Source organism: Arvicola amphibius, chromosome 12 (genome assembly GCF_903992535.2).
Source record: "Arvicola amphibius chromosome 12, mArvAmp1.2, whole genome shotgun sequence".
NCBI lineage: Eukaryota > Metazoa > Chordata > Mammalia > Rodentia > Cricetidae > Arvicola > Arvicola amphibius.
Genome location: NC_052058.2, coordinates 139,260,370 through 139,284,666, shown reverse-complemented (window position 1 = coordinate 139,284,666; position 24,297 = coordinate 139,260,370). Strand labels below are relative to the sequence as shown.

Genomic DNA, 24,297 nt, shown 5'->3' with positions numbered 1-24,297 from the left:
GATGCTTGCAAGAGGCTGCGGTGGCTCAGCTGGCACTGCCCTAAAGGGTACAAGAGCTTTGACTTGTAAAGCTGCTAGCAAAAGAATTACATCATTGGTTTGCAATGTGCCAACTTTCAGGATGATCCAGGCAAGCATGTAATTTAGGAAGGAAACAAACCCTGCGTTTGGCTTGCTAAAGCAAGCTTCCTGAGAACTGTCAGCAATGGCTTGTTTCAGTAATAACGATAAGGGCTTTCTTCACACTGTCCAAGAACAGGGTCTGGAACATTCTTTGCTACGTGAAAGTATCCCCAAAGGTCCTGCTCAAGCACTCCTTGGTGCCCTTTTCCCTGGGAGGTGTCCTTGCCAAAACACATGGGCACTCAACATATTTCTGTTTGATAACGAAGCCAGGCACTACCAGAGGAGCTGGGGTCTTGTTAAACGTTTCCTTGAAAAATTAACCAGTCTGTGACTGACTTTGGATATGCAGGGAGAAAATACACTTAGGTTGAAATGGTTTTCTGCCGGAGCCAGCTGAAGCATTGACTGGGAGTCTGTATCTTCCTCAACAGTTCTTGATGGGCTCACTAGATGGAGATACAGTGAAGATACAGGGTGACTGGCTGAGGAAGGAGGCTCCCTGGAAACAGTGGACTGAAAACTTGTATTCTCCCAATTCCTATCACCTCCAAGGTGATAGTTTTAGAAAATAGACCTTCTCCCAAAGAGAAAAGGTCACTAGGTCCAGATGGCAGAATCCTCATAGATGGGATTAGTATCTTCCTAAAAGACGTCTCGGAGAGTAGCTTCACCCCCTCCGTTGTGTGAGGATGGAACAAGAAGAAACCATTCATGAGAAGTATGCTGTCACCAGAAGCCATATCTTTCCCAGTATGTGACCCTGGAGTTCTATGCCTCCAGAACTGTGGGAAATATTTCCATTGTTTATAAACCAGCGTATGCTTTTCACCACAGCGGCTTGGGTAGAGCTAGTCACTAGGATTCTTGCACATGCTCAGGTTGCGCTGAGTCATCAGGAGATGACCACTAAAGGCAGAGGTTGCTTCACCTGAGCTGCATCCCACCCACTGAATAGGCACAGCATCTCCATCCTTCCATCCTTCCTTTCTAGAACACACCAGGAGATGCCCCTTCGGATGGGTAGAGACTGACAACAAAGCACTTTTTTCTCCCTTCCTCCTTGCGTTGTCTATTTGTCAATCTCCTAACAAACCATGAGTTGGGGATCTATGTCCCAGAGGGTAGAGGGCTCCGCCGAGGTCAGACCATCCACCTCTCTGGATACCATCGGCATAGGGACTTGCTTAGTTCCACCAAGCATTAGTAAGTAAAGAGAACAATGAGGAGTTATTCATCCTCCAGTCCAGGCTCATACTCACCGGCTCTTTGTATGAATCATAATATCTAGAGGACTTTTTAAATTGTTTCAGGAGCTGCTGGTTAAGCCTGCCACATTCGTAATGCTCAGTCACTGCCAAGGTCAGGGCATGCACTGGTGGCCATTGGCCACAGGGGCAGCATGAACCTCTTTGGGAAAACCCACTCTCCCTGACCCTCAAAAGCTCAGTTCCACCATGGGCCCACTCTGGAGGAAGAAGGACCCTTTCTTCACAGCCCTGCCAAGGACAGTAGGAAACGCAAGTCACCTGGCATCTGCCGTACACACAGAGGTCAGTCTCGTAAGGTCCACAGGGCGTGCCATCCAGAACCCTGTCAGCCACCAGCAGTGGGGACTCCTTCCCGAGAGGCGAGCAGTAGAGTTCACACGGTTTATCTGAGGAGGGAAAGGGTGGTGGCTGTTGATTGGGAAGTGGGATATGGTGAACATGCACATGGGAGCAATGACCCAAAGGGCAGAACTATTAGTGCAGGTAAAAGTCTCAGTAACTTGGCCTGCTCCTGGGGACATTTAAAACAGCACCCAGAACAAGATTCCCCAGCTTCAGTAAACAGCAGCTCTGCAGGCTTCCACCCCCTGGCTCTCCTTGTTTGCAGAGATATCACATTTCCTTTTCATTCAGGCGTTAGGTACAGTTGTGAGCTAGCCTGCCTCTGCGTAAGTGGCTGTGTGTGATGGGAAATTAGGGAGGGTGAACAGGAATGCCCCGGGCAGGGGAGACAGGCACTGAGGGTCTCTGGGACAGCAGTTTCCCTAAGATGGTTAGTGTGTTCCCTAAGATTGTTAGTGTGTTCCCTAGGATGGTTAGTGTGTTTTCTAAGATGGTTAGTGTGTTCCCTAAGATGGTTAGTGTGTTCCCTAAGATGGTTAGTGTGTTCCCTAAGATGGTTAGTGTGTTCCCTAAGATGGTTAGTGTGTTTCCTAAGATGGTTAGTGTGTTTCCTAAGATGGTCAGTGTGTTCCCTAAGATGGTTAGTGTGTTCTCTAGGATGGTTAGTGTGTTCCCTAAGATGGTTAGTGTATTTTCCAAGATTGTTAGTGAAGGTCCTGGAAGAAACTGAAGAAAAGTCTAGAAAGGGGACACAGAGACCATGACAACTCAAGACAGCCATGTCAGCAGCCAGAAAGTCCCTGTTCCCTCTGCTTCTGGAACAGTGTGAGTTTACAGACCACACCAAGCCTTTCTGCCTTGGTCTATGCTGTTCCCTCTTCCTGTGCTTTCTACTCTGCTCTTTAGGAGGCTTCTAGCAACGTAGAAGCTTCCAACCCAGAGCTCTCTCTTCTACCCCGACACAGGACAGGACAGGCATGTGCACTTGGCACACACATCCACTCAAGCCCAGGTCATTGACCTGGTGTCCTGAAATTGTTTGAGTAAATCCTAGATGTGAAGGGATTTCTTACATGCAGGTTCCATTAATAATGAAATACTAAAGGCTCCAAGGTCCAAAAAACTTCAAATTCCAAAACCTTCTGAACTTTTACATGACACTACAAGCGGAAAATTCCACATCTGCCCTCATGCGATAGAAGCAGTCAAAATACAAGCACACTAAATAAAAAAATGTAAGATTATGTTTATATTTTATGTATAACATGTATATAAGCCATAAATAAAATTCATGTATCAATTTGTGTGTCATCACAAAAAAATAGCTCATCGTGTACATGCAAATACTGCCAAATCCGAAACAGTCTAGGTCGAAAGACTTCCAGTTGCAAATATTTTGGAGGAAGTTTTCCACCTGTACCTTCACATGGAAGTACAGGAACCCTTAGGGGAAAGGGGGCATGCTTTCATCTTCTGTCCCCAGACCGGAACTAGAACTGAAGGTTTATGTTCATAAGATTCAGTAAATCCATTTGAACAATTGAATGGATCTCATCTCTGTAAGTGATTGAGTAAGAGTCACGCGCCTTCTTGCCTTTTCTACCACCTAACCCTAGTCATTTGTGGAATTATTTTGAAAGGAAACCTTAACAGAGCCACAGAGACCTTATGCTATCTTGTTGGGCTCTTGGTCTCCACCAGAACCCTTCCCCACTAAGTCTTTTTTTGGTGGCAAGTGAGGGGCTCAGACATGTTTGCCATGGGAGGGTCTTGGCATCCATTGGAAAAGACTTGTCAGAGCAGACATGCTGTCTTAGCCAGTCTCAAGGGTCTGGATGATTACACGACAGCCCATGATCAACCAGCTCTGTGGGAGGGTACCCGAGCGTATGAAGATGAAGCTCCTGGGATTCAGGTTCAACTCAGTTCTATCTAGTCAGAGTGAAACAACTGATTTTGAAGAGCAGACAGAGGGCTACTCTTTCCCAGGCGAGCTGCTTATCCATCAAGCATGGCTGAAGCACACTGAGCCTCAAGCACTCTGCAGGCAGTGCGAGAAAAGGGCAAAGCGTGACACACGCATCTCCGCGCCCTCGTGGTCTGATGGATGGGGGTGGAGTAACCCTTGCATGAGACAGGTCACATGACACACGCCTCAAGTGAGCACACGGAGAGCAGTGCCTGCTCTGGAGGGAATGTCTCCGTTCCAGGTGGGCCGTGGGAAGCCGCTATCCCTTCGTTTAGAGGAAGTGAGCCAAGAAAGCAGCCAGTGATAGAAGCGCTATGAAAGACAGAGATGGGGACTGAGGTCAGCTTCTAGAAAGCTTGGCAGATGGGATTAATGACGGGTTGTCAGAGGCTTAAGGTTCCCTGTGGGTGCCTTGGGGGTATAGCACAGCACTGGGGTCTGAGTGAATAGCGGGTCTACTGTACCGGTGGTCCATCCTATGCCCCCTCTAAGGTCTTATTGTGAAGGAGCAGCTCGAAACTATGGGTCTTAATCCCTTTTGGACTAACGTGTTGATTCACCACTGGGGGTAACGAGGTTTAAGGTGATTCATTTGATAGCACTTACGATAATGATGCGATAAAAAAAGAAATCATAGGCATTTATGATCTTCTCCATGGCAAACAAGATGCTAAGCTAAGGAGCGTCGACAGTACTGAGTCTAGTGTAGGTTGCCGCTGTTCCATTGCACAGATGAGCATGGGGCTCACAGAACACCTACATTTCCTCCAGCGGGAACAGACTTGCGCTTCTCTGTTCCATCTTGGTGTTCCTTTGACCATCACTGTTTAGTTTGAATGAAGAACCCTTGGGGGCCCCGAATACCAAGGGATAAAGTGGTACTGCTGAAAACGAATCACACTGTTCATAAATATTTATGGTTTCGGTTTCTAAGCGTATGCTCTGATTAGAACAGAAATGAGAATGGGATTTGGGCGGAATGGCAGTGGCTGTTCTGAGGGAAGCTGGAGGCCGTGGAAAGTTCCAGCACGGAAAGGGATAAAAGTTGTTTGTTTTGGTTCTTTGGTGCAAATTTCAGAGAAGCAGAGACTCTGGATTAGGAGAAGTAACTCGGATGGACGGATGTTGGCTGTGATGTAAGGCAAGGCATTCTACTAAGCTCTATCTGCCCTTGATGCTGTCAGCCAGGCTCAGGCAGCCAAGGGCCCCAGGGCTCTAGAACAGAGGTTGGAGGTGGAGAGTCCTTCAGTGACCAGAACTACCTTCATTTATCCATCTTTTTCCCCACCTCTGAGGATAACACTCAGAATGTAGGGCGCCCCTACCTCTAGCAAGGAATAGTTTTTCCTCCCAAAGGGATCGAGGATAGTCTTTTTTAAATCATGAGGAAGAGGCTCAGAATCCTCAAAACTCTCTAAAAGGGCTCCTATGAGTGGGAAGTGAAATCTTCAAGATAAAAGATGCCATTAAAAAAATGCAAGGTGGTGGGTTTAAGCTCTGAGCACGGTGCAAGAGCTTTTATTTTATTATTGTTTGTTTGTTTGTTTTTGTAGCTCTGGCTCTCCTGGAACTATGTAGACCAGGCTGGCCTCGAGCTGCCTCTGTCTCCTGAGTGCTGGGATTAAAGCCATGCACCACCATCCCCAAGGAGCATAGAAGGGGATGGAAGGCTTAAAAGTTGCATAGTCACACACAGCAAGGAAAGATGCCTGGAACACGTCCCTGCATGAATGGTGTGTCCTCAGATGAATTCTGGCTGACGAGGGCGTGTAGTTAGATGAATTCTGGCTGAGGCTTCTGTCTGGCTTCTCAGAGGCCTGCCTGCTTGTTGGGAAGGGTTTCTGACTGACCAGAGGATGCCACAGTCAGGACAAGATGGGCTCTGGGGCTCGAGAGCTGACAATTCTATGATCTTACAGAGATCTGGAATTCCTCCCGAGCTCTGCTGGGAACACGACCCACCGTGTTCTTACTGCTCTCTATTGGACTCAGTAACGAAGTCTTACTGAGGCAGAGTCTACCTAATGTTGAGGCTGGAAGGAGTGCTCATCTTGTCTTCTGTCTTGGACACTCAACCTTCTCTCCCACAAGCTACCCACCGGGACTTCATAACCAGGTCCCAGGTTCCAGCTCTAGCTGACTGGGTCCACCTGACTATACACAGACCAATCAGAGTCTTCCTTCACCATGACGGTGAGGCCAGACCCTTCATACGGGTCTTAGTTAACAGGAACAACACTGCTTACGTGACCACAGCCAGATTGGCCAGTCTTTTTCCTGATAATTCAGCATTGGAGCTCTATGATACAGAGGGACCAGCTCTCACGGCTGGTAGACCCAGAGAAGGTTAGATTATCTCATTTACTATAATTCGGAAATGTGAGAAGCTCTGACAATGAGTGTTTTCTTGTATGTGTGGCAAACTATCTGGCTACAAATCCAGCCTTCCCCTACAGGAATGAGTGTCCCTCCCTCTCCTTAGGGGGTCCATGGCAGGCTGTCACATGCTTCCTTGGGTTCCAGTGAAGATGTTACTATGTGGCTGTTGAACCATCATGGCCATTCAAACACTACCAAGCTCTGAATCCCGAGCCATAACTGGCCTCAAAGAATTTAGGTCAAATGGATTCAGACAGGATATAGATTTACTTAAGAGGAGTTGTTGGCTTCCCTGGTTGGCTGGACGTACAGAAGTTTCGAGAAAGGGCAGCCTGCAGCAGGGGCAAGGTCCCTGTTGGTAAGTCCTGCAAGTCACGGAAGGCCCTAATGTCTTTAGAAATCTTGGTGCCAGCCCCTCTTTGGGTCGTTTGAGAACACCCTGTACCTTTGTCACAATGAGCCTCCATTTTCGGGCTGTTCAGTTGAGCGGGACTCACAGTTCTGACCCTCACAACCCTTATTCCCTCAGACTGGGGGTGGGGTGGGTGGGTCTGCTGTGTGATGCAAGGGAGCTGGGAAAAGGCTACTTTGTCCAGACATGGCTTTCTAACACTTCGGTGGGCACGGAGCCTGCTGTTGGCCTGGTCACATGGGTCTGAACCCTTGAATGTTTCTACTGTGTCAAGATCCCACAGGAAAAGCAGAAACCGTCTGATTTGGCAGGCAGCCACCTCAGAGGGTTTCTGTCTGAAGGCTTTTCCTCTTTGGCATCTTTGCTAAGGAGAGGCTTTGTCTTCCTTTGGAGGTGGGATGGACTTGTGGTCCAGAGTCCTCCTCCTTCGGAAAATCTACCTCTGCAAGAATTCTTTTTAAAAGAGGGGAGAGAGAAAATGCCGCCCCCCCCCCCCCCTTTACTGAACTGTGCGTCACTCGCCAAAGAATTCCGCGCTGATAGCAGCGTTGTGAATAGGGCACTCACAATGGACCGCGAGGAGCCAGAGCCCAACCACAGGGCTCACTGCTCTCACGGCTCAGCTGGAATGACGTGCCTTTTAGAAAGCAGGGCTTCAGAGGAACCCTTATCACCAGCCATCTGAATCGGCCGTTTATTATTTCGCTGTTGCCCTTCTGAAATGCTTTAAAAAAAAAAAATCTTGGCTTCTGTTTATACCGAGGAAAATGGAACCACAGACGTAATCAGCCTTGGCAATGTCACCCCCAGAGGACGATGGGTCAAACTACCCTCGCAAAACCCTGAACCCGAGGCCTCTCCTTCGAAGGCTAAATGCCACTAGCCTGTCAGCTATCCTTATCAAACATGGCTGGGCTTTCCAGTTCAAAGGTAGCACCCATCAGGTCTAATTATTTGTTAAGTGGGCAGAATGCAACAAGAGGCAGATGGGTGATGAAATGCATTCTAGGACCATCCGAGTCCTCAAGGAGCCTCCCCCTGAGGGAGGGCTGGGCAGACAGCAGTCTTGGATGCTACAACGATAAAGGAACCAAAGGACTGAGCTATTCAAAAGCTGTTAGCCGTAAGTAGAAGTTTAAGACAGGGTTGCTCAAGTGGGACCTCTCCCCTAAATACATGAAGCAAAAGGGCTTAAAAAAACAAAGCAAGGCAGCAACCAATAATCCCACAGAGAGCTGAGTGGAAATGGGAATGGTGCGGGGGGGGGGGGGGTCTCATCACCAAAGCCTCCTGGCTCTAGGAAAGGGATGAAAAGACCAGAGAAAAGTCAAACCATTTCTACCTGGCTTCCTGGAGACCATGGAGGCTTGGTAACAAGCTGGATCCCATCAGAGCGAGCTGCTGCATCGGACTGCGGCAGCTCTCTCTTCTGACGCCTCGGACCCAGTCAGGGGCCTGAATGAGCCTGAGGTAGGTAGAAGCCTGTCGGTTGTTCATGTACCACACGAATGGCCAGTCATGGAGAAGTAAGGGTACCGCCAACAGCACCCTTTTATTTGAGAGAGGGAAGTCTGTCTCCTTTCTCTTCAGGGAAAAGTTGAAGATGAGAAAGCCGAGCTCCTCCCGATTTCTGCAGGCTAAGTGGCAGCACAGTCATAATTGCCCAGCCTCCAAAAGTGGTGTCTTTTTAAATACATGGAAAATGTCTGGGGAATGAACTTTCTATTACCTTTAAAGTCCCCAGCTAAGCAGGTACCACTGAAAACACCATGTGCTATTTCCCAAGACAGCTCAAAACTGCGGGGTCAGCTTGTTGGGCTAAAAAAGAATGCAGATTTGAGCTGGGCAGTGGTGATACATGCCTTTAATCTTAGCACTTGGGAGGCAGAAGTAGGTGGATCAAAGCTAGCCTGGTCTACAAAGGGAATTCCAGGATAGCCATGGCTACACAGAAAAACCCTGTCTTGAAAAGTAAACAAATAAATAAGAATTAATCAATTAAAATAAAGAAGGAAAGAAAGGAAGGAGGAAAGAAAGAAAGAGGGAAGGAAAGAAAGGAAGGAGGAAAGAAAGAAAAGAGGAAGGAAGGAAGGAAGGAAGGAAGGAAGGGAGGGAGGGAGGGAGGGAGGGAGGGAGGGAGGGAGGGAGGAAGGAAGGAGCCACAGACCTGAAACTGCTGTTGCCAGGGATATCTGGGTTTCTCTAAAACCAGCTAAGAACATTCAAACTTGTAATTGCAGGTGCCAGAATGGGGATTTCACAGGAAAGAAAAACAAGATGGTACCAGAATTCGCTCTTCTGTAAACCATTTGGAGGTTACAGAAATCAGACCCAGCTGCGTTAATTCTAAGTGTCCCTCATTATGTCTGAATTCATGCTTCCTGGCAGAGTATCTGAGCACTGAGAGCCAGTGGGTTATTCTCTGGGTCAGCTGTGTAGGAGTGTGTGGCAGAAGTGTAGATGTCACATAACCTCTCATCCTCTGTAGCTTCTTTTACATACTCAAAGATACCTTGAATGTGGAGCTAACCTGTACCTGGCTTGGGGTGTGATTGATAAATGGGACTATATTGTTAGCATTATAACACAAAGTTACAGTTATCAAAGGGAAAGAGCCTTAAGCAAAAGAAAACCAATATCTGGTCTAGGCCTTGGGGTGTCCTCAGCTACAACGGCCAGACATCACAAACTCTAGGGAGCCATTATCCAATAACACCTTGACTTGCTCTTGCTGCTGGAAATACTGTGGCAATTTATGGTAGACAATCTCCTGATGGGAAAGAAGGTTCTTGGAAAGTGACCTGTGTTGACTGCCTGCTTTCATAGACTATTCGCAATTCTCAAAAGTCTTCTGGTACTCCAGGCAAAGAGGAAAGCCAACCCTAAGTGAACCCAGGAAAGCAAAATGGCGCACACTCAAACATACCGTTCTACTCTTGGTGTCTCAGAACACAGCACACTGGAAAACAGGTGCCAGCGCATTTGCCCTGCAGCAAATGGATCTAGTTTATCCGCCTTCATGGTCTGTGTCGGGAGATCTCAAGTTGTTAGTATTCAGGTCTACTACTGCAGGAGTAGGGCCATGGCTAACTTGGACCAAGAGGACAGGAGTGTTCTTGGAAGAACTGGGATGGGAGTTGAGGGTCATGAGCATCCTTAAGTGGGTTATACAGTTCTTGGGGTGGGGAGGTAGAGAAGGCTGCATTGAAAGGAAGGGCCTTTACCATCGACCACCACTGCCGTCAACAGGCCCCTCTTCTTGCTGCTCAGTCGGTCATGGGCTTGGCACTGCTGGTCCCGGAAGCTGGGCACACCCTTGGGGCAGGGCAGGTTCTCACAGGCGGCATGTTCTACGCTGGCACCTTGGCAGTGTGTGCCTCCAGGCCCAGGGCTAGAAGGAAGAAGATCTGTGTTAACCAGCTGGCTGGTGGAAACAGCAGAGGATGGTGAACTTTCACTAGGAGATGGTGGGAAAGGTTGCCAGAACAACGGGGTCTCTCCTCTAGACCACATCTGGGGAACCCCAGTCCCACACCAGAGGCATGATCACGTGAGTCAGCAGAAAAAGTGCACCAAAGGACTGGAAGTAAAGATCATCTGAAAGCAGGGTACAATGAGTATAAGCTTGGCGAGACTGATAAGCTTTATCTTCCATCTGAATTGAAGACTCAGTCATGTGTAACCTTGAATAACCCCCCCGCAAAATTTGATACTTAAAATGATTCATTACAATGAAGATATTTTAAAAAAACTCTTTGATATGTTCTAGAAGTTGTCAAGTTTTAGGAGAAAAGAATAAATAGTTATCATCTACTTTTTAATAACTGGGGTGATTAATTCGCTCACACACAGTCTCTGAACACTGGCCAGTTAAGTCCCAGCTCTGCCACCTTGACCAGGGCAAGTATGAGGTCAATACTGTGACCTGGATTCCTAGGTGTCATGTCTAGACTGACTGGCTGGTGAGCAGTTCTAGAGAACGGGCTGTGTTCACTGGCTGTTCAGAGTCCACATATCTAAGGCGCATCAAGGCAGAGTGACGGGATGCTGGCCGGGCTGGCCACAGGATGCTTTGCTTAGCTTCTTTGAGAGGGCCCAAGGTGTCCTTGAGAGACTCTGACCTAGATAAGCTCATGACTTCCACACATCTCCATGGTAACAAGCTCAAGGCTTCCATCATCTCCTTGGTACCAAGGTCATGGTGATACAATGCAATGACTTGCTTTTTATTGAACTTCAACATAAAAGACAAAACTGCGCACCGTGGGCATTTACACACTCACATGCCTGTTACCTTCATTTGTACTCTCAAACCAAGTATGCGAAAGCTTATTTCCCTCCCTCTGTCATTCATCATGTTCACAGACCACCCTCTGATCATGCCTTTAGAGGAAAGCTAGAAGAACCGAGAGTGGCATAGGTCTTTATAAAAGTCGACCCAAGAGATCAATGACCCTTTTCAGTTAATGACCCTAGAATAAGCAGTTTTGAGCCACACAGTTCACCGCGGCAACTGCTGTTGGTACAGAAGCAGCCACGGGTACAGCTCTGTCACAACAAAGCTATAAAAACACGTGGCAAAGCAGATGAGGTCAATGCTCCTGGTCTGCAAGGTTCCTTAGGAACAACACGCCAGGCAGAAGGAAAGGCCCCTTATGGGTCCTGGTCAGCCTTATAAATGCTGCATAGTTCCTTACCCTAGAGGAGAGAAGGTGGGGGAAATTATACAAACTGAAGGTCCTTCAAGGGGTCATGAGGCAGGCTCAAGGGAAGAGATGGCCATTCCTTTAAAGGACCAATGGCATCTGACAGGTGGACCTTGGGTTCTGTTTTCTGCCTAGAACGCCAGGCAGGTACCCCTCGGAGGAGTGATGAGATGTGAAGTTAGACATAAGCTCACACCATGTTCCCAAGGATGCTGGGATCAGGTAACAAGCATGCACAGGATGGATTTCTGTATCACAAAGCAATATAGAAGGAACAAAGAGGGACTGGACCCCAAAGCCACACTTTCAAGGTAATAGGTAAGGTCCTATGACTAGGGACCAAGAGGGGATGCATGCCATAACATGCATCTTCTGGCAAGCTGTTCCAAGCTAAACCATGTCCTCCCTCCTTAAATTGTATGTTAAAATCCTACCCTCGTCCAGTGCCCCAGAATGGTAACGTCATTGGGAAATAGAGTCATTGCAGATGCAGTTAACCGAGATAGGGTTACAGGGGAGTATGGCAAAGGCTACTGCTGCTAAGCCTGATGGCCTACATTTGATCCCTGGAACCCACGTGGTAGGAGCAAGGGAACTGGTTCCTGCAAGTTATCCTCTGACCTCTGCACTGGCACCTTCACATATGCACACATGCACACACTAAATACATATGAAACATTAAAAAAATTCAATATAGACAGCTGCACAAAAAAAAATACTCTATGAGAAAAGGGGAGCAGAGATCTTGGCCAAGCTTCTATACCCCAAGGGACACCAGATAGTGCTATCAAGTCACTAGAAGCTAGGAGAGAGGGACCAACCATGCTGACCCCTTGATCTTAGACTTTAGCTTTGCAAACTATGAGAAAAAAAGATCTGTTGTTTAAGATCCATGCGAGTGTGCTGTGGTACCCCTAGCAGGCTCTCATAGAGGCATCCTGAGCACCAGATGATGTAAGAGACCTCCTAGATGCTGAACCCTGGAAGCAGCATCCCATTGCATCATATGAGTGTTTGAAATGCCTGTCTCATGTACATCCTCTCCCAGAACAGAATTCCCCTCCTCCTCCCATCTAGCTCCCTGCCTCCCTCCCTCTTATTACCTCTCTCACCAAGGCCACTCCATTCTACTTTCCTTTCCATCTGAAATTCTCAACCTCTTGTTTGGGCCTCTGCTATGCTGTGTAATTTTTTTTTTTTTTTTTGGTTTTTCGAGACAGGGTTTCTCTGTGGCTTTGGAGCCTGTCCTGGAACTAGCTCTTGTAGACCAGGCTGGTCTCAAACTCACAGAGGTCCGCCTGCCTCTGCCTCCCGAGTGCTGGGATTAAAGGCGTGCGCCACCACCGCCCGGCCTATGCTGTGTAATATTAATCAGGCTTGAGGAACGGTGAGCCAAGCCCCTTCTTCAGGCCCTTCTCTACCGGCCTCCGACAGAGCCTGGGGTGGACCTCAATAAGCAGCAGATTGAACTGAGCTGAGTACATGACAAAGGTGAGGAGCCGGGAAGTCGATCTTGGAAGATCCCTGGAGGCCATGTTACCCGTTGGGGTCTCCAGTGATGTCAGTTTGTGTCTGTCCCTCAGACTGAACTAAGTACGTCATGAGTGATCACCTTAGAATGACGGGCATGAGGGTGGGGGAAGGAGAGGAGGAGGAGAAATGAGAGGTGGAGAACGAGAGAGAAGTCAGTGTGGGAAGCTCCAGGAATCTTCCTACATCCATAACGCAGGAACCTGTCTCCATCTAGACAGCTACAACTGTCATCAATAACCATTTTGAAATGCGGGAGTGTATGTCAAAGCTTGTAGATTCCTGGCTGGTAAACTGTAGCTCACTGTGGTCCACTTCATCCTTTAGTGTGATGGAAGCTAATATTCATCTTCCATGGGCCCTCTGGGTCTTGACTATCTCTCCCAAGGAGCAAGAAAAGCCTTGATTAAAAATAATCAGAATTGTTATTTTGACCAACATGGGAAAAAGAGGAAGACTGACCAATTAGTTACATGGTCCACTACCCAGGTAATCCCTCCACCACATGTGGCAGGATCACATAGTCCCCCACTCTTCATGTTTAGCTCCTCAATATGGTGGTTTCTCAACTCACAGCTCTGCTTCCTGTTGTTTCACTTATAGACAATCAAACACGGTTTAAAAATATAAAATGGGAAATGCCAGAAATAAATTATTCATAAGTTTTTAATGCCTTTATTATGGCAAATAGTTGTGATTATTTTGTTTATCATGGTTATTAACCTCTTCCTGTGCCTAAATTTAAGTTAAACTTCTCATGAGCCTAGATGTATAGGAAAAAGCATAGCATGTATAGATTTTGATATTACTCATGGTTTCAGTATCCCAGTAGATGAGAGGGGTGGCAGCCACAGAGACTATCTAGACCTAGCCAGGACACTGAAGGGACCCTCCTGCATGTATAGTGATTCTGTAACCATTAGAAAAGCACATCCTTCATGCATGGCATAGATAGACAGAGAGAGTGGTTACGGGAGGGTGTGGCTGGGCAGAGTCTGTAAACAGCTTCCTGAAAGGAGTTCTGTGGAACACGAAACAAGTGGGACTGGATTTACGGAGTATCCCAGGCTGGGTTGCCTGGATGAAACCCAAGTCATAGATATAGGGGCTTGGACTTTGGGAGCTGTTTTGCTGGGTCAGCAAGGGCAGGGAGGAGAGGCTGGATCCACACGCAGTGGGTGTGAAGCCGTGGGCTGGGACTCTTGTTCACACTGGAGGTCCTCTGAAGCTAATTCAGGGTGGATAAAACCAAAACACATCCAGGAAGATAAAAACAACAAGAACCCAGCATGACACGGCAACAATGAGGAGAGTAAAAACAACAGAGGTCATAATAGGATAGGCATTCCCTTTGAGAGCGGATAGTGGGTCCACATCCTTTAACTAGGTTTCCTTCAGAGAAGTAGAAGACCCAGGTCTATAGGTTCTACGGTATAGGCACAATGGCTGTGTGGCAGGGAGGTTCCAGCAAGTTCAAATCTTACTCTAAAGTAAGGACCTGAGGATACACAGAAAACAGTCTGAGCAGAAATCAGAAATTATTGACCATGTCCTTCAGATGCAGAAACCAAAGATCCAATTGGGGAGGGATAACTATTTAGCAGTGTGAGTTACAGATGGTAACTCTGTATGGTATCTAACAGTGAGAAGCAATACAGAACTACCTATCAGGTGTCAAAGGATGGCCTGACACAGAGACGGCTGGGGCACGAGGGGCTGTGTAGATGATTTATGGCCATAAGGATAAGGACCAGAATTTGGACCTACACCTGTACCTACACAGATGCTAGGTAGCCATGGAAACCCATTTGTCATCCCAGCACTTGGGAGGCAGAGACGGGAGTCCAAAAGCAAGAAAGCTAATGAAGTAAGTTGAGCTGTTGAGTTCTGGATTTAATTGAGAGACCCTACCTAAAACATAAGGGGGAGAGCAATCAAGGAAGATACTGGATGTCAACCTCTGCTCTTCACAGGCATGTTCATAGACACACATCTACACACATGCACCTGCACACATGACTATACATAAACGTAAAAAGATACATACCTCATGTGAATCTTTCAACAACTAAATAGTCATCTTTCAAGACCTTCTAAAAATTAATACAGTTGACAATTAGATAGAGATAAACTAAAATGGCTTTGATCAGGTGCTGCGTAGGAAAAGGTCTTCCAAGGGAGAGACATATAGATGCTCAGCTTCACCACTGGTGAGTGGAGCCCACACCCTAAGAGACATGGCCACCAGAATGTCCACAGTGGAAAACAAAAAAATGAGACCGAGGAAGTGGGGTTTTGAGGAGGAACAGGTGTGAACAAAAAGGCAAATTTCATTCACCTCTGATGCTCCCCAGGCTCCTCCAGGTCTCCTGCTAGGGTATGCTCACTGCACCACAGCCAGCAGACGTAAGGAGACGGGAGATCAGGTAGATGAGGCGCTGGAAGGTCTGCTCGTGCTCGGGAAGGACAGGACATACAAATTCACGTAGGCTAGAAGAGGAGGAGCCAGCTGGTGCGTCTTGGGGGAAGCAATGATTCTAATGTTGAGGTCTCTCTGAATAGTATCTGAGCCTCGAGTGTAACTGCTGCTAAGAGTAGACAACTCAGTTTGTTTTTTTTTTTTTTTAAAAAAATAAAGAACCCATAGAAAGTCCAGGTCACTGACACTGAAAACCCACGGGTGGGCTCTCACTGGGTGAGCAACGCCAAGCACAGTCATAGAACTCTGCTTTGTCTTTCCCTCCACTGAGCACTGAGAAACTGACTGCTCCCTCAGCCCTTGTTGTGGCCATGGGGTGGCAATGCTGCAGGGGTCCTGATGCACCAGCTCCTCCCCTCTGCTCTTCACTGCATCCTGCAAGTGCTGGGGCAGAGATGGCTCTTTACACACGAGCACCTGAGCCTTCCTCTCTGCCCTTCCCCTTTCACTCAGCCTTAGAAGCCAAAATAGAGATGAATTTTCCACTAACTCTGACCAACAACAACACACAATGGTAGAAAAAAAATAAACTTAGGAAGCTGGTATCAAAACATGGATGGTAAGAGCACTGGCTGTTCTTCCAGAGGACCCGGGTTCAATTCCCAGCAGCCACATGGCAGGTCACAGCTGTCTGTAACCCCAGTTCCCAGGGACCCACCACCCTCACATGGCTATACATGTAGGCAAAACACCAATGTACATAAAATAAAAATCTAAGAACTAAAGAAAATCAACATTAACAAACAAAACAAAACATGGATGACTCCCCCTGTGTGTACACTGCGAAGTAAAAACACCAATAACTATAAAAACCAGGACTCGGAAAGAAGGGTGGGGTGACGGGGAACTCTCTTGCCAGTATCTTTGGACAGTGACTAAACCAGCTGCAGAATAGAGGGAAAGGGGCCAGGGATGTGCAGAGAAAGCCACAGGGAGAGGCCCAGGGGAGCGTTCCAAGCTGTTCACAGCAGCGAGCTCTGGCCAGCCTCTTGAAATATCAAGGCAGCGAGCTGTCTGATTTAAGGGGTGAGACAGAGAGGATGCTGTTTTGGTCAGAACTTGGCGCGGAGGCCATGATCAGCTGTACTCTGTAACAGTCACCGCAGAAGCATTGCTCAAGATCGGGCCCTGTGCTGCAAGCCCTCACTGCCTGCAGTGCTGACCCAGCTGCTTCAGGAAACCCCAGGCCTGCTGCGGCTCCACCTGCCCAAAGTCTGACTGGGTTTTTCTCCTCACCTGGTTGGCTCCAGGAAGATAGGATGGTCTCTTGTAGAACATTTCCCAAGGAGACAGGGCGAGTGGCTCCCATTCCCAACAGCGAACGGAGCTGAATGGTCACAGCGAATGATCAGACTGACTGCCAAGGGGTCGATATTAGAGGAGCAAAACCAGGACATGTTCTAAGTTGAAACAGGCAAGACTAGGGTGACATATTCAGGTTATTCTTGGGCATTTCTGGCTGTGAGTGACAATATAGCCTGGCTTTTTAGAACATCCAAGACTCTATACGGTAGGGGGGCTTATCGGGGATCTATTACTTGACCTGACGGTTTCCGTTTATTTTTGAGTTTCTGAATGGAAAAGAGACATTAGGGATATGTCATGGAGGCCTGGGAAGGGCAGAAAGATTGCTTCTCCTGGGAAAATGGGCGAGGAGACATCCCAGCATGTTTTATTGAGCCACGGTTCTGCTGTAGTCAGGGAAGGGAAGGTGGAGCCTGCCCTAGGCCTTTGTGAAGCTCCAAAGTCGATGAGAACACAGAAAAATGAGCCAAGTTGAGACATAAGAGACAAAGCAACACTAGGAGTGTAAGGGGCTTCGCTGAGGATAAGAAGTAGGGCCAGGAGAGAGTACTGCTGAAGGCTCTGGGCTGGATCATTGTGGGTTGAAGAGTGGACAAGATGCTTTTTTTTTTAAATAAAATATTTATTTATTTATTATGTATACAATATTCTGTCAGTGTGGATGCCTGCAGGCCAGAAGAGGGCACTAAATCTCATTATAGATGGTTGTGAGCCACCATGAGGTTGCCAGGAATTGAACTCAGGACCTTTGGAAGAGCAGGCAGTGCTCTTAACTGCTGAGCCATTTCTCCAGCCTCCGGACAAGATGCTTTTAAGGTAAGAGGAGGTGAAGGGTGGCCTAAGGCACACTGGCCTGTGAACTGTGATCCACAGAAGTCTTGGATCAGGACTATTTATTAAGGGATGAAATAACACATTCACAAATACAGAATGAAGCCAGGGAAGGATGGGGGGAAATCTCCGGACCAGGTCACCAAGCTGTAGCATCAGGAAGTCTTCCAGGGCCAAGAGCAAGAGCGCTGTGACCCTCTTCCCTTCCTTCTTAAGGAGTCAAGTATCCCCAGAGAAAACCATGTCCATCGGGCCAACCCACTCCATTCTATTGGTCATTAGACCGGATGGCCAAATTCCCACAACAGGCCTGGAACATGAGAATGTGACTTCATCCTTAAAAAGGGTTGTAGGAGATGCATTTCAGATCTTAAATTGAGAACATCTCACCCTACAGGGGCCTGGATTAAGAGAAGGTGGAGATACTCTGTGAAAGGGCAGGTAGACAGTCTGTAGGCCAGGGAGGACAAAGGCCACCAGAGCCACTGGAAGTTAAGACAAATGCAGGAGACACATTCTTGCTCAGGCATTCACAGAGGAACCAACCATGTGGATAGCCTTGATTTTGTGGTTTTGCTTTTCTAGAGGAACTACCAAGCCAATTGGTTACGAGCCACCTGTACGGCCTGGTGCAATTCATCTGATTGCTGCCTGACTGAGTTCTATAACTTCACAGTGGGGATGAAAAGGATGCCTCTCCCATAGACCTGCCTGGCTAATAACCACAGAGCCCATGCGTTCCACAATGCCTTGGGGAATTGATACATGGTAATTGTGGGCCCCAGTCACCAGACTTGTAATAAAGAGCTGCAAAGGAGACAAAAGGGTAACCACGGACACCGGCTGTGTCCTTGAGCAAGGCAGTAATGGAGGTGACGCACATGAAGGGGTAGAAGTGAGCAGGGAGGAGAGTGGAGCTTACAAGGGATCCAGTTCGACACATGGGCAGCGGCATCATGGGCAGGAGGGCAGGGTTTTATCAGTCTTTGCTCGCCACTGTAAACCCATGCCTAGCAATCTTTACTTACAGGCAATTCTTACTGAAAGCATCTAGTTGTAAAAGCATCCATTAGAAGGACAACCACTGGGCCAGAGGAGACTGGCAAGAAGGCATGCCTCTGCCTAATACCAATGTGTGAAGACCCCACAAGCCTGTGGCTGTCCATGTGGCTGTCTTCTCAGTTCTCCCAAATCCTCAGTGATAAAACACAGGAGGCTGAACAAGAGATATAATTCATGGCAGTGACAGGCTGGGGGTGAGGGGCTCGGTACAAGTCGGGTCTGGTAGGTGCTGGTTGATAATGAAGATAAATGAAAGAAAATTTTGTGAGCACTTCATCTTCTAGGGTCACTGGATCTGGAGGGACTGGTCCAGAGTCCCAACGCATAAAACCTCACAGCAGGGCAAGCCAGAGAGGGTGCACCGTTCTAGGAACTGGGGAGTCTTAAGGAAAGCACAGACCAGGTCAAGATGCAGCTAGGCTGGCGACAGGGAACCAGCCCCGGTGGGAAGCCACAAAGCTCCCCAAAGTCTTCTTCGCAGGTTGTCTCCCGCAGGGAATCTTGGCTAATACCACGGCAAGACAAAAAGCAAAACACTGGTCTCTCAAAACAGTGGCCTCATCCGTTTTCCCAGCACTGGAACACTGTGCGATGAGAACAAGTACGGGGTCGCATAAACAACACAACCAAACTGCCCAGCATGTCAGGATGGAGGGGATTCTGTACATTTTAAAGGCTCCCTGGGTGATGTCTATTGGGTAGCACCTGATATGAGCTGACGTTTGCGATATGCCGAAGGAGGCCAGTACTCACGAACTCTAACCACAGAGCACCCAGGACAGTCTTCTGTACCCCATACAAGCCCTTCCCACCCTGCACTGAGTTGCAATACAGCTCTGTGAGGTAGACAGAGGTAGACAGGACAAGGAGGCTGGTTTCATCCTGGTTCTTCTGCTAATTAATGCTAATGATGACAAGGACCCCTTATGAAATTCCAACAGCTTTATAGGCCTATCCCACAAATTTTTACAATGTTTACCAGGTGGCACCAGTGAAAGCTGCCAGGTGCTGTAGGGTAAGGACTGTGATTGGGTTTGAAGACTGGTCTGGGCCAGTGTTCACCTTTGGCTCTTCCTCCTCTTATATGCCAGTCTCTAATAAGGGAAACTAAGGCCTAGGGAACAGAAGGGTCTTCTCTGAGGTCAAAGGCCAATGACCACAACAGCTGGGGCCCAAACCTCAGCTGTATGAATCTAAATCCACACTTCTCCTTAGGGAGCCCAAGCTATTACTTTGAACTGAATCATATTTTTTTTTTAAAAAAAATGGCCTTCCCTTCAATCATTTCTCACTACTCGGGTGAAAGTCTTAATCAAATCCCCCACTGGTAAGATGTCATCCAGGCTTTTAGGTAGGAAAGTCATCCCCAACAGGTTAAACACCTACTGTGTGCTGAGAAAGTCATCCCCAACAGCTTAAACACCTACTGTGTGCCCGACATCCAGCTGTATCTTCATAGACAAAGACATTTTGCACAATGCCGATTGTTACAGCTCTACTGAAAACACCATGTGACTGCCACCCACTAAACTATAGATGTCAGCTCTCCTTATGAAGAAGGGTCCCAGGCTTGGTTGGTCCTCGGCATCACCTGGGATAGTAACGGCATCCACTGTGTGACGTGCCCCATGATTTAACTACGCAGCCTGAGCAGAGGGAGCTTTTTACCACCAAGAGGTATCTGCTAATTACTCATCAACACGACTTTGCTGCGGAAAACCATTTCACGTTTAGACCTAATTTATCATTTTCTCACTCTCCAAACAGATGGGGTATGACTGAGGACAGTCAAGAGAGAAAGCAGATGGTCAAAGGGAATGCTGGAAAGCGGGCAAGCTCAGAGAAGGAGAAGACCCGTGGGGATGTAATCATTACAACAGAGCATAAACATCTATCCCTGAGTTTCCCAGAGCCAATGACCTGAGGTGAACAGGAAGGGTCTTGGTGTATCATAGTCCATGAAAAGGAATTTAGAAAAACACAAAAGTTTTTTTTTTTCTCCGTCAAATAGTTTTAGGAGAAAAGGTGAAAATGATTTAGCTGAACAAACACCGAATCCATAGATACTTCCAGACACATGCACTATCTGCTCCTAAATCTGTGAACAGCAAGTTGAAGGTCAGCCTCCTCTTCTGGAAGGTCTCCAGGCTTTCTGGGAATGACCCTCAACTAAGTAGACCATGACACAGGCAAGCCCAGGGAGTCTTTATACCACAGCCAAGCAAGGGATAGTAGAGCCAACTTGCCCTGGGACTCTACTGCGTCTCTGTGCTCAGAGAGAGTTCTAGCAAAGTCAAGATGGCACGGCACACAAGGCCCTCAAACTCAACCTTACTATCCTGTTTCCCGTTACAATACAATTCTTGGCATCAAGAAAAGACCCGCAGAATGGGGTGCATCTTGCAGTAGGGCATGAGGGGAACTTACGGGGGGTTGTCACATTTCCTCTGCCGGAATCGCGCTCCTGTCCCACACGTTCGGCTGCACATGCTCCAGGTGCCCCACGGGCTCCAGTCCCCGTCCACATGTTCAGGGATGGGCGTCTTGCTCACACACTCCCCAGCCCGACACCACTGAAACACACAAAGGGGCCACACTCAGCAAAGCCACTTGTACCCCCAAAGGACTGCTTGCTTCCCTTTTTGTGTCAAAATCTATTTTGAAATTTCCACGGAAGTGGAATAGTTCAGGGTGTGCATGTTTGTTAACGCTTGCTCAGCTTGGTGCCTCTAATCTGCCTGGAGTTTGAAGCCACGGATTTTTCCAGGAAATGTGCTCTATGGAGATTTTCTAAGTTCTCAAGAAAAGGACGGATTCATGGCATGTGAACAGAACCAAGGGTGTGTAAATGCTGAATAATGCATGTGTATTTCTCTCCAGAAGACAACGTTTTCAGGATCTGAGGCCAGAGCTTCAGGATTGGGCTTAGTTCTTAGAAAAAGTCAGGTGTGGTGGTGCAGGCTTCTGAACTCAGTCAGCGTGTGGGAGGCTGAGACAGGAGGAGCACCACAAACGGACGCCATCTTGGCTAGCCAGATTAGTGGTGGCGGTGAGGGGTTTAGCTGTGGGTAGATGCACAGAGTTCTTTCTGAGGGTAAAAGAAAGTCAATCTCTAAAACAGATTTCCCAAAGTGTATGATCCGGTGCTTCCTAAGCAGAACATCAGAACAAAAAACTATAGATCCCCTTTAAAAACAAAAACAAAACAAAAAACAATAGCAGAAAACTTTTTCAAGATTCCCAATCAGCCAGGAACGGTGGTAAAAGGCATGAAATCCCAGCATCTGTGAGGGGAAAGCCTTGAAAAATCACATGTTTAAGGATAGCCTGGTCTATACAGCATATTGCAGGGCAGCCTGGGCTATATACAGAGGCTCTACCTCAAGAGGGACACAAAAGAAGAACAGGAAGCCCGGCGGTGGTGGCGCACGCCTTTAATCCCAGCACTCGGGAGGCAGAGACAGGTGGATCTCTGAGTTCGAGGCCAGTCTGGTCTACAAGAGCTAGTTCCAGGACAGACTCTAGAAACTACAGGGAAACCCTGCCTCGAAAAACCAAAAAAAAAAAAAAAAAAAAAAAAAAAAAAAAAAAAAAAAAAAAAAAAAAAAAGAACAGGAGAAAAAGACAGGAAGATGCAGAGGAGGGAAGAGGGAGGAAGGAGAAGAAGGGGGAAAGGAAGGGAAGAGCAAGGAAAAGGAGAAGAGGAGGAGGGGATGGAGAGGAGGGAGCAGGGAAAGGGGTTAGGAGAGTAAGAAGGAGGAGGGTGGAGGAAACATCAAACTAGGAAGGCTTGCAAGTTTGACTAAAGAGAAAATTGTGTGATTGCAGGTCCTGCCTACTTCCCTCAAACATTATAGTCTCACTCCTTCATAAGGGATCAGCTAGAGTCCAACAATATGATTCTCATCAATGTAGGGCAAATGAATTGGTTTTCTGTTAATCCCTACTTATAACATTCCTTTTAAGAAAATTCACTTGTGTGACAAAGAGTTCATTTCATTAAAAAAAAAAATCAAGGAAATGATTGATTCTTGTGGCTCTGTAAGAAACTAGGGGTAGTGTAGACATGTGCACATGCAGTGGGCTCCATGGGCATTCCTACAGTGCTCAAGGGTGTTTCTGGGGCTCCTCAGCAGAGTGCACACTGCCTTCCACAAGGAGAGAAGCTCAGCGCCCACAAGGCGTGAGGCTGCCTGACAGGGCTGCTAGAAACCGGGTGTTACCTTGTCTGCCCCACACTCGGTGCCATCCAGAGGAGGGTCCAGCTTGGTCTTGCAGGATGTATCTCCCTCTACCAGACACCACAGCCCAGCGCACATCAGATGCTGCAGGACAAGAGAAGCAACCATAAGTGCCCCAAGAGAACGCCCAGAAGCATGTCACGGGGGGGGGGGGGGTCAGATGCATGGAGCAATCGCTCTTCAGATTTGGGATTTGAAACACATGGGGAGCAAGGAGGATCGAGTCTGGGAATCTAAAACGCTGAGTGGCTTATTCGGCTCAGTGGAATTCTTGCATTTACTCTTTGGAAGGCTTGTCTCAAGGGACTGAGTTCAGGAGTTCCAAACTCAGGGAATTCTGGGAGGTCCTTTCCATTTAGTGCAAGGGATGCAGCCGATGGTCACGGGCTGGCAAAGCCTCCAAGAGACAGCCCTAGCCTAACTTCACCAGAGGTAGCTCCGTGGCACGGGTCCTAGGTGAGTGTGTTGGACGGTGAGAGAGGTGGGGGTGTAAGCCGCTATTATGGTGGCCAGAAATGTGAGGCCAACGTGCAGAAGTAGCCTTCTATTCTCCCTGCTTGGCTTCTACGTCTGCTGAGCTGGGCATAAATTATTACAGTATTTTACCTAGAAAAACTTGGAACACCCACAAACAGAGAATGAAAGCAATTCTACTACAATAGGACTAGGCGTCTAAAAGGACAGACTCCCAACTGTAATCAATAAGATGTTTGGCCATTGACAGAGAGGTCAGAATGAGATGAATTATCAAAATTACCAAGGCAGGCATGACTATTCTTCCTCCTCAAGGGACTTGTGAGCAGACAGGACCAACAACCATATGAGATGGGGGCTGGCTGAGCCTGTTTCACAGGGAGAGGGATTCTGAGCTATCTTCTACACGTTGCTCAGGGGTCCTAGTGGGACAGTCCCATTGCCCAAGGCCACTGATGAGTTACACCCATCAATGCACCTTTCTGCACTTCTCTCCCTGTAGATGGCCCCTCTCGGTATTTTCTGGGATTGCTTCCCACATAAACTACTTGCACCCAAATCCTCACCATGAGCATGGCCTGAAAATTGGAAACAGATGTTCCTACGGCGCTTTTAAAGACACAGCGCTTCCAGGATGCCAGACCCAATTGAGGCTAAGAAGCCTGAGCTGGGATGGGAAGACCTTGCCCTCCACTGTGTGGCCAGTGGATAGCTGGTGCCCTTCAGGTAACATGAGGGATCCCCTGCAGCACGGCACGGGGAGGTGACAGTGAGGTTTGCAAAGTCTACACGTTCCCGTGACTGTTCACCCCTCCACGGAACGGTAAGAAGATGAGAGAGCCCCTGAGTGCAGCACAGCTGCTCCCATTAAGATGACTGCACCTCATTAAATGTTTGATTCCTTGCACTTTCACCTCAGAGCTCTTCCAGACTGGTGCAGCGATGTTCAGACACGTGGTCACAAGGCAGAGCAGACTCAGGAGCGTAATTAGGGGTAGGCGTGCTTGGGGTCAGGAGAAATAAATGACCACATTAGGGGAGAGAGGAAGGAGGTGGGGTGAACTGTTTATTGTGTATTTTATGCACAGGGCTTTCTCATGAAACCTCCCTAATTATCAAAGAGTTGGCAGTTAGGCGAAGCCTTCTGAAACAGGACACAAAAGTACCAACAAT

The 24,297-nt window shown here is 47.8% G+C and overlaps 1 protein-coding gene across 2 annotated transcripts in view; it reads right to left on the bottom strand.

The window, feature by feature from the left end:
• Window positions 1-24,297, bottom strand: part of Adamts17 (ADAM metallopeptidase with thrombospondin type 1 motif 17) — a 314,297-nt gene that overhangs the window by 104,580 nt on the left and 185,420 nt on the right. For both annotated transcript variants that reach the window (XM_038314049.1, XM_038314048.1), the window contains 4 exons: window positions 22,633-22,734; window positions 20,837-20,982; window positions 9,721-9,887; window positions 1,653-1,780 (listed from right to left, as the gene is read on the bottom strand). In XM_038314049.1, the coding sequence (XP_038169977.1) occupies window positions 1,653-1,780; window positions 9,721-9,887; window positions 20,837-20,982; window positions 22,633-22,734 (543 nt within the window). The remainder of the gene's footprint in view (window positions 1-1,652; window positions 1,781-9,720; window positions 9,888-20,836; window positions 20,983-22,632; window positions 22,735-24,297) is intronic.